The following is a 10,995-nucleotide window of genomic DNA, read 5'->3' as shown; positions in this document are numbered from 1 at the left end:
AGAATATCAGTTTGACGCTAGTCTTCCAGAGAGGCTAGCATAGCAAAGCTCAAACAGGTGAGGCAGGAACAATTCCCTGATGAATCAGTCTACAAAGTACCACCTGTTTGCATTCAGAAGTCCCTAGGTCCCCACGTATCCACAGATTTTAACACAACCAGGCACTAGAGTAGTGAATTACTTCTGGGACAAACAAAACTCAGCACCACAAGGCAAGAAATGATAGATCTGGAGGCCCCCAGATTTGGGAAAGTCATGTCAGTTGTGCTTTATCTTATTCTAATACAATGAATAAAGTTTGAGCCTAATTTATATTAAATACTCCTGCCTCATGGTTTTGAAAATCTCTAAAAACAGCTACCCACATGTTCACTGCAACCACCTCATTTTCCCCTGCAGCTCCCTATGTATTCTAATTACAAGAGGAAAAGAAAGTATCTCAAACCTGGCAAATGATATGACATTATTTGTTCAATTTAATTAGAAAACATCTTTTAAAAAGAATGTATAACCCTGGCCGGTTTGACTCAGTGGTTAGAGCGTGGGCCCACAGACCAAAGAGTCTCGGGTTCTATTATGACCAAGGGCGTGTACCTTGGTTAGGGTTCATCCAGGCCCTGGTCCAAGTCATGCTGGAGGCAACCAATCAGTCTCTCTCTCTCTCTCTCTCTCTCTCTCTCTCTCTCTCTCTCCCCCCCCCCTCCCATTCTTTATAAAGACAAATAGAAAAATATCTTAGGATGAGGATTTTAAAAAAATTTATATGTAAATCCTCTTGAATGGAGAGATTGAAATAAATATTAGTCAAATTAAATTATTCCATATACATTTCATTTGCAGCATTCTATGTGAAAGTTTGTAAAGAGTTATAGAAAACATTCAGAAGACTATTTCTGTGAAGCTAATGACCTTGAAATTCTGCCATATTTCATCCTGCAGTCTCCCAATGGCCGGTAGGAGAGACCATCAAAGAGATTCCTCGTTGCTCTTAAATTTAGAAATTTACATAAATATATATATCATCATCATTTAGACATTAGATATTTGAATGTATCTGTATTTATTAAATACATGCATGTTTCAAGTTATTGCCCTCCTTTAAATACCATTTTGAGTTTTTGAATTCTCTCCTCTTTCCACGTACGCTCTGTGGCCTGTCTTCACTGTGGCTGCCAGCAGCACTGAGTTTGTGTGGGAACTGTCATCTGGGGACACAAGCATCTCTGACTGTTTTGTGAGACTACTACTGGTGTTTTTCCCTTTGAGGAACGAAAGCTCTTCTCTGTGGTTGGTGTGTCTCTTTTAGGGCACACCTTAAAGACTAATTAGCTAGGCTGCCAGTTTCAGACAGAAAAAAGTGGACCTTTGCTACCAGGAAAGCCTACTTTTTCTTGTTGGTCAACAATCAATAGTTTTCTTTGGATACAATTCCTTTATAACATGAAAGTTGTAAAGACTCAAAAATGATCTTTGAGTAACAAGAAGTATGCACAAATAGTGCTGATTTTGACTTGCTGAGGGTTTTTTGTTTTGTTTTTTCCATTACTGCATTGATCTCAACAGCTGTACGTACTTAAACTCTCTTTCTGGAACCCTTGCCCCCTACATTATGCACAAGAGAAGTCGGAACAATTATTACCAAATTTTCCCAGAGCCCAGGGAGCCACTCAGCAGGATCGACATTCTTCCTCCTGCCACGTTATCTTCACCCTCACCAGTTACAATAGCTTCTTATAAAATAGCATGGTAATGTTCATTAAGAAAAATAGGATTTTTGTATATAAGAACAAAGGTGAAAGGAACAGTGAGAGAAAGAAAAGGAAGAAATAAATTGGAGCTGGTTTTTTTCCTAGCCAAGGGTGCCCCGAATGATATGTAATGACAGGTCTTTGTGGGTTTGATTGGGTGTGTGTGAGCATTTATGGCACCTGTGCCTGTGGGGGCCTCACCAGCAGCCAAATGGTAATACTGGTGTGTAATTATAGAGCACTTAACTGAATTCAGCATGCTTTGTCTCTGATAATTTTCACTTTCATTGTTCAAGAGGCTGTGGACACTGTAGAAGCTGAGGTTCAAATACCTGCAGCTGTTGAGATAAATGAATGTTGTAGCTGTTTTTAAAGTTTCCCGTCGTACTGTTTTTAAAAGTTTCCAGGGGGAATGCTGTTTAAGAGGAAAGTTTGACAAAAGTGCAGTTAAAATAGTCTACTTACCTTTCCAAAGCCATAAAATCTTAGATCTATATATGGATCATTCTTTATTCCTCTTCATTTCACAAGCTGGCCCGGCTCCTTTCCACCCGACCCGGTAGCGCCGGTCCTCCTTGCCTGCTATTAAATTCTCAGTGTGGAAAAAGCTATTTCGATTTTCTACTCAGCTCTACAGACATAGACCTTATGTTGTCTGCACTTGTGATATATAACAGATTCAGACATTTAAAAATGTGTTAACCTGTTTATATGGAAGAATAAAAACGGCCCCAAAGGGCAGAGCCATGCCAAATCTGAACACAAACCTGCTTCCATTTTCTTGCATTTCCCTCATCCAGCCAAAGCTCTTCCAGGCATTATCTACTTGTTCTTTAAGTCTTTTTAAAGTTTTGAACATTAGAAAGCAGGACGATAACAAAACCAAAAATTAATATAATACAATTTTCAGCACCACGGAGAGAGTATATCTTGTGTGCGGATTTCCAAGGACTCTTCTTTATTTTACCAACAAACCTATGGGGTTCATTTAGAAAGACTGCTGCCTGATTAATTATTATTAATTATTATTAATCTCATTTTCCTATATTTTACAAGTAATCTCAAATTAATATAAAATTGAGAACCTTTGTTAAATTCTCCCAATACAAAACTTAATTATTAAAAAATATTTTAGAAAAATTATCATAAATTATCTTGACTACTGTATTTCATATGGCTCAAAAATAATTTTATTTTCATGTGTGTGTTTAGTAAAACACTGTGAAATACAAAAAAAAACTTAATTATTGCTTCATACTTTTGGTACTTTCAGCAAACAATTCTGTTTGTTTCAAAGTATGAGTTATGTTTTTTAAAAATATGTTTTTATTGATTTCTAGGGGTTGGGGGAGAGGGAGAGATAGGAACCTGGATGAGAGAGAAACATCCATTGGCTGCCTCCTGCACGCCCCATCTTGGGGTAGAATCTGCAACCCAGGCAGGTACGCTGACCAGGAATCAAATTGATGACCTCTTGGTGCATGGGATGATGCTCAACCACTGAACCACACCAACCAGGTGAGTAACATTTCTAAACTGGTCACCTACAGCCTGCTTGCTTTTTGTCAAAGTGACTTTTCCTCCTCATCTGTGTTTGCATGTGTGTGTGTTTAGAGATATATGATAGTTAGATGATAGATAAAACAAGCAACAAAAAAATCAAATGGGGTAAAGTATTACCAATGGGTAAATCTGAGTAAAGGCTGTATTATGTTTTTTTCTTGCATTTTTAAGTGCAAAATTATTTTCAAATAAAATGTCTTAAAACGTCCATGTGGTTCCAACACGTACAGCTAAGAATCCAGTCACATCTCCTATCCCGAGCCCTTTCTCTCCACACATTCCCTGAGATCCATTCACACCAAACTACTCATTTCCTCAAATGAATGTCCTCATCCTCTAGTCTGTTCAAGACAACACAGGAGTCCGTTTCACCAGAAAAGCCTTTCCCGGAACTTCAGGCAAGTTCAGTACTTTCTTCAAGGTGAGAAATAATTTTTTCATATCTGTCTTTATTTGACTATCAGGTAAAACAAAAATGAGACTGCACTTTCTGTGCCTTGGTCATGGATGACTCCGTTTCCAATTTTGAATCTAGAATGTGATGGCACCTGCTCAGAGGGGTATTCTGAGGAGTAAATGGGTCAATTCATGCTAACTTAGAGCAGCCTGGTGAACAGCACCTGTTCCTAAGGTTATGGTAGTGCTGTGGTGTGATGGCAATAAGTAGTCTAGTATCAGAAAATTCTAGAACAATAGGAGTAGGAGGGATTGTGGTGTATTCCACACCACACATTGTAGAAATTCATTAAACATTTTCAGGTAAAAGAATGGAGGATCAGGGAATACATTATACTATTGCAAGGAAGAAGTAATGACAATCTCACAGGGAACCAAGGGGGAGGGATGGAGAAACTGAATTTGAGAAGCCTTCATGCATGTTTGTATCAAGTGATAAACCCCTTACTGTGGACTGAGAAGAAGGGGATATACGCTATTATGTCATCATTTTTTTAGGACCTTCACAAAGTGACATTTTAGGCAGTATTTCTAGGACATGGTGTCACCGTAGGATTTGGCTGTCTCCTTTAGGCAGTATGGATCATTCTCTGTTTGGGTCCAAGTACTTTTCTCCTTAATATGCTATATATTTGTTTAAAAGTTTATTATATATGTGTGGTCATCTTTAGTCAGCATGTGGTTGTAACTACATGTTTCAAAGAATCTGGATCAAAGGTGGTATATAACCACATAATTTTTTTTTATTGTTGACACTACCACAGATGTCCCCATTTTCCACCCCCTTTGTTTGCCTCCACCCAGCCGCCGGCTCCCCTTCCCTCTGGCCATCACCACACATTTGTCTGTGTCTACGGGCCATGCATATATGTTCTTTGGCTAATCCCTTCACCTTCTTTAACCATCACTCCCGTGCCTCTGACAGCTGTCAGTCTGTTCCATGTATCCATGCCTCTGTTCCCATTCAGTTTATTTTGTTCATTAGATTCCATATATAAGTGAGATGATATGGTATTTTTCTTTCACTGACTGTCTTATTTCACTTAGCATAATACTCTCCAGGTCTATCCATGCTGTCATAAAAGGTAAGATTTTCTTTTAAAATATTTTAAGGAGACTTATAAACAAGAGGGAGACAAGAAAAAAAATGCAACAGCCCTAGGTTTCATTATTTTTAATATCCATTTGCTCATACACTATTTGTCTTTGTATAGAAAAAAGAAAATGTGATATTATCCTGGTTTCAAATTTTGTTTCGTCAGAGAGGTGAACTAATTATATATATATCAATGTAAAACAAGTAAATAAATAAATGTGAGAATACAGCCAAATTGCCTCTTAACAGTATTTTATTTCAAAGTTCACCATTAGAGCACTTGTAATAACACAAAAAAGTTTATAGATAAAACATCTGCCTTGGAAGAAGGACTTGTCTTGTGTGCAGAAGGGAAGGGGACCGGGTGTGGAACTCCAAGTGTACCATGGGCCTCAGTAGATCATCAGAACCCAGGATCTGAGGGGATGAACATAACTCCCAAGTGTATCCAAAATTGGCGGGGGGGGGGGGGAGAGATGGCATCAATCTGAAGATTTCAGTTGGCTCAACTGGACAACGAACAATAGGAATAAAACCCAACGAACAACAGGAATAAAACCACCTCGGCGGTATCCACCCTCTGCTGACATACTCCAAAACCCCAAACTGCAAACTAGTGTCCTTTAAAGAAATGTCTCCCTTCCAAACCTGTCACACTCCTCAAATGCAGAACTGGGGGAAGGAATGCCGATATTCCTGGATGAGCCCGATAGAATGATTGCTAAAAAGGAGCAACAGACAAACACCATGATGGAGGACTTCATAAATTAAATTCAGGCTTCGTTTTAACAAATCTCTAGAGTATTCTGCCTCGTGAAAGTGTCCTGAGAGTGGCAGCTGCGGTCTGAAAACAGTGACAACCGTGTCTGTGAAGAATACGTAGAAAGAGGTCAGAGGATAGAGCAGCAACTTTTTCTACCTTGCTTATCATTCATCAGCACCACGAAGTGTGCTGCGAGCGGACGTGCAGAAGGAAGCTCAGCCCACCGAACAGAAGGCACCAGGAGAGAGATGCTCTCTTGTGAAGAACAAGTTACTTAGGAAGGACTCTCTAGGTAAGGTTTCTAAAAAGTGACGGACGACAATGTGCCGGTGAAAGGAAAGAACATTGAGGCGTAAGTGAGCAAACTGAACGAGGTTCGGCAGACGTTCATCTCTGGGGCAGGCAGCTGGGAACCAGTTCCTCGGATGCAATGAGGCTCAGGCGGTTTCGGGGGGAGCCCGGTGTCTGCGTGGCTACACCCCTTTCCCGGCACTGGACTGCCGGTAGTGGAAGAGACTCTTGGAGTCCACGGTGCGTGATTTCTGCACAGCTTCAGCAAAAAGTTTGGTCACCTGAAAATAGAAGGGGAGGAATCTGAGCGACCCAGGCGATGTGAAATGACTGTTCAGTGAAGCAGGAGCGAACAGTTTCTGCTCCCACTCTTCAAAGGGGCATGAGATCAAAGAAACCCAACTTTTTATTTAATGGGGACTCTCTGCGATATCTCAGACCTCCCCGTGAATAAGTGTATCCTCCCCTCCTACCCCCTGAATAGGGACTAAAATGGACACAAGGGGAAAACACCATGGGCAGAAAGGTAATGAGCCTCAGAGAGCAGTTCTGCCCTCCCTGATAAAGACCTTGGGGAGTCACGTCCAAGTGGAGCTGGACATGCCTCCTGCGATCATTTTCTGTGAATTGAACAAACACTTGCACTATCTCTGGATCTTCAATGATCATTAACTTGTTGCTTTCATCTGGTGGCTTTCACTTAGAAACGTGGAAGTAAAGTTTGCATCTTTATTCCAAGCCACACCACACTTCTTGTTTTAAGGATAATTGCGCAGGTAATGAGAGAGCCATGGCTATGGTGGCTTTTGAGCATCTCAATTGCTTGATCACCAACTGTCTCCGTTAGGCCATGACCTACCATAATGGCATCGTTAGTTCAGATTCTATTTAGAAATTCTCCTCCATTCTGAATGCTACGAGGGTAGGAGACAGATGTGCACAGATCGATGAACACTCTTAAGGGGGGCACAGGAATAAGAATCCTCATGCAGCCTGGCTTTTAGGAAAAGCACATACCTGGAAATTAGTGAGGAGAGCAATTCCACTGTCAACGGCTGTCCTCCGAATCACATAATTATCGTGGACAAATTTAGTGTTGTTGTTGGGGAGGTTAATCACCAGGTCAATGCTGCCGTCTCTAATCAGTCTGGAAGAATAAGCAAAACAAACAAAAGCTTGCAGGTGGCCATGTATATTTTCTAATTAGTTTTTAAAATACTGACGTAAAGGACTCTCTCCGCCATCTGAGTCAATGCCATACCAAGCTGACTGCCCTTTGTCCTCTAAGTAAATGTTCACATTATACTATTTGGGGCTATAATTTTATCACTATGTTCTTGACAGAATTCTGGCAAAAGTCTAACTGAATGGAAAGGTTTGTTTTCTCTTTAAAAGGCTTTCTATCCATAGTAAGAATTGGTAACTTGATAGATATTTACTTGTTGTCCAGTCCACCCCCTATTTCCCCCCCAGATTAACTTCACTTGCTGCCTGCCCCAGTGCCTCTCGGCTGCTGGTAGGAGAGTGCAGGCCACCTGATTTTGAGTTAAACCATTTCACATTCTCTTGCTGGGCTGCTACACACAAAGGAGACATTCAAATGTCAAAAGCATGAAGTCATGCTAATTACTATTTTACAAAGCTCTAAGCAAGGGCTTATAACACCACTGGAAGTCTAGTAAGGTCTGAAAATTTTGCTCTTCTTTTATAATTTGATAATGATTTATAGGTTACCTTCTTAGGAGCTCTAACAAATAGTATAGTGTGTAGGATTTGGTATGACTTATCCATTTAATGGGCTGTAATATCCTGGAGCAAGTAAGAATTATCTCCCATGTCCTTATACTACACAGTCCCGTGCTCTGAAGACTCACACAGTGTGCTGCAATCATACATCTTGTATAAAAATCTAGCCTAAGGCACAGGATCTCACTTGATCAAAGAATCGCAAATTAAGGAATGCAATGACTGACATTATCATAGCTCTTGTTGTCGTCTCCTGCATGGGGCAGGTGCTCAACAAATTGACTGAGTTGTTGATGCACCACCTCCGTGACAGACAGCTGGGCAAGCTTGTACTTGACATACACATATACACATAATATAAGTTCGACGTCAAATATAAAGTTCTGTGTTACAGACTTCATGCCCATGATTTGTGGTGTCTGTCAAGGAAAGCACCCTTACTAGGAACTATTTTGAAAGATGCTACATGTCATTTTGAGCACACATGGCATTATGTGTTCATAGTGATACCAAAGTCCCCAAGAATGAAACTTTACCATCATCCACATCCCACTAGTTCCCAAAGTGAATCCTCTATCTGTTTTATCTCAGACAACTCTGCCCAGTTCTTACTTTCTGATGGAGGAGAGGCTGGGATTCTGTCCTTCCTGGGATGGCCATGCCACTGGGGTGGCAGGGACATTGTTGGCATTGAGCCAGTCTGACGTGGCTTCCGTGGCAAAGAGCTGTGTTTCAAATGAAAAAGTCAGTTACTGTACCACAGGGAAGGCTTTCAAGAAGCAAAGAGGCCGGCTGAGACACACATGTCATTTTGAACATAAAGTAGAAGAAACTGGTGAATCTGAGAAGCAATACGGTACTATGAATACAGATTCGGACTCAGTATCCCAAGCCATGAGCACTTCAAATATTTTTAAATTATTTGCAGTGATAAAAAAAAAAAAATCAATAATCTCAATTGTAACTGCTTTGTAGAGGAGAAGAATAAAACAAATTATTCACAGCTGATTATTCATTGCTATTGAGTCAACAAAGCCCAGCACCACAGGCCCACCCTGAGCCTTAGGGGCTATTTTGATTTACTAAACCAGGCTTTGTGTGAATGCATCCACAGCATTACATTTTTTTTTTCTTTTTGTTGTTGACACTATTACAGGAAGCAGTTTTGCCTGTAACTGTAGCAGCTGGAAACTGTGACTACATATGGAAACAGAAAAGGGGAAGACATAAGGAAATGCACTGCTACTTCGTCACAATTCTGTGTAAGGTAAACCTTCCAAGTTTGTGGTGACTGTATTAAAACTTCAAATTAGTCTTTCTAATTATTTTATTCTACTGAAGATGTGAAACTATGGTTAGGACACATGTTGAGCTATTTAATTCCCTTCAATGTTTCAATATTCATTTTTGTGGAAAGAGTTCAATGCTGACAGAAAGCGACTTGTAGAAATATTAATATCACATACCTTGAAACCTTCATTGTGTAATTGTTCAGCCACACCAAGGAATCTTGGACGGAATGATTGCTGAAATCAAAGGAATTAAGAACAACTTCACCTTCTAGATGTACATGCTCTGTGTTTAGCCCTATGTGACGGGGTCTTCTCTCACGCCGTCATACAAGGCAGTGCCATGTGCTGCCAGGTGTTTTACATCTAAAGATGACACGTTTTACCCTTTAATCCTCCTACAGTGAGCATGAGTTCTTACTTCTCTTCCAGTATCGGTCAAGCTCCACCCGCACTGTCTTACTCTCGGCCCTCTTACTTTTTCCCTTGCCTTCAAATTCCTGCATTCCCTGGTTAATCCACTGAAACTCTCTGTGTGATGCAGAGAGACCCTGTTTTGCACGGACCTTTTTCCTGGTCAGGGAGTATTTAAAGACACTGGGGCTAGGAGCACAGTGCCGAGTCCGCCTTGCCGGCGGCTGCCTGTTCCAGCTGTTCCAGGTGCTGAACTCAGCTCTGTGCTGCCCTTGGAGAAGCAGGCCCCGCCCTGGCTGCTCCTGCGCGCCCTGCAGTCCCTGGGAACTAAGGCCTTTGCATTTACTCTACAGCAAAGAGCAGAAGAATGGGCTCTGCAGTCACAGGCTGCGTTTCAAGCCCTGGTTTGACCATCCATAGCTGCTTAGAAAAGTCAATGTTCTGAGCTTTCGCTGCTTCGTTTTTAAAACGGCAATGAGAATAATCGTGTGCCTACTTTGGTGGGGCTCCATGATCAACTGTGTGATCTGGAGCAACTAACTTCCCCTCTCCGTGAGCTCTTTCCCCACCCGAGAAACAGGAATAGTCACAGCATCGGCATCATGGGGTCCTTGAGTGCTCTGAAGGGGACCAAAGTTTTGTCCCCCAAAACTGCGCCTTTTGGGATAATGATTTTAAGCCAGTTAATAAGAAACAAGACTCAGAAAGAATCTTAGACCCTCCTTCCTTCCTGCCTGAGAGAGTCAGATGGAAAGACCTGCTTTGGAAAGGGAATCGTAATATATTCACCCTAATATTAGATAGGAAGGCTCCAGGACCGGGCTGGTGGCTGGATCTCCACCCCCAACCCCTCATCCCTTTGTTACATTGTTTCTGAGTTGCATGGCAAGAACTTGCCTGTTCCTCAGCTTCCCATAAATTGCCTATTTCTCCTTTGGCCATAATGGCATATGAACCTGGACTGCCCGATGTGTTTCGGGTCTCATGTTTAATGACACCCTCATGTGTATTACATCCGTAATAAACTTCGTACATTTTCTCCTGTTAATCTGTTCCTGCTAATTTGATTAGCCCAGCTAGAAGAATTTACGAGGTGAGCGGGGAAAAAAGTATTCTTTTTAGCCCTCACAATTCAATGAATGATTTAAAAATAAGAAATGGTTAAGTGTTAGAAGAGTGTCTTAGCATAATTACTGGCCCATTAATAGTTCTCATTAAATATTATTAGTCTTCAAATAATTGTGTGTGTTTTTTCCTCCCAGAGACCAGATTCCTGCCCCCGCACCTTAGTTCCAAGGCTGGGTTCCCCTAAAGCCTGTCACACTCACAACACAAACCAACTCATCCCCACGTACATTTTACTTCCAGACAGGCTCCCCTAGCGTCTCACTATTCCGATATTCCCTTACAGCCTGTCGCTGTGACCTTTCTAGAGCCCCGCTGGACCGTCTAGTGTCCAGGTCCTGCCTTCCCTGGATTCCTGCTCATTGCCATCAGGGCTCCGCAGCTTTGAACATACCTCCTTCCGGTGGCCAAAAGCCGGTATTTGCAAGACAGCGGCCAGGGTGAAAGAAAGCAAAGTGGCCGACCCAAAGATCAGCCCGGACCTTGAGCTCCTGAGCATGAGTA

General features: G+C 41.6%; 1 protein-coding gene across 1 annotated transcript in view; it reads right to left on the bottom strand.

Annotated features, from left to right (window-relative positions):
• Positions 1-6,030: 6,030 nt before the first annotated feature.
• CPS1 (carbamoyl-phosphate synthase 1) overlaps positions 6,031-10,995 on the bottom strand; it is a 135,514-nt gene continuing 130,549 nt past the window's right edge. Inside the window, exons 38-41 of the mRNA XM_036254973.1 lie at positions 9,130-9,189; positions 8,276-8,388; positions 6,935-7,064; positions 6,031-6,198 (exon numbers count right to left, since the gene is read on the bottom strand). Of these exons, the coding sequence (XP_036110866.1) occupies positions 6,100-6,198; positions 6,935-7,064; positions 8,276-8,388; positions 9,130-9,189 (402 nt within the window). The 3' untranslated portion in view covers positions 6,031-6,099. The remainder of the gene's footprint in view (positions 6,199-6,934; positions 7,065-8,275; positions 8,389-9,129; positions 9,190-10,995) is intronic.

Source organism: Molossus molossus, unplaced genomic scaffold, assembly GCF_014108415.1.
Source record: "Molossus molossus isolate mMolMol1 unplaced genomic scaffold, mMolMol1.p scaffold_m16_p_11, whole genome shotgun sequence".
NCBI lineage: Eukaryota > Metazoa > Chordata > Mammalia > Chiroptera > Molossidae > Molossus > Molossus molossus.
Note: the sequence above shows the minus strand (reverse complement) of the source record. Positions and strands in the feature narration are given on the sequence as shown.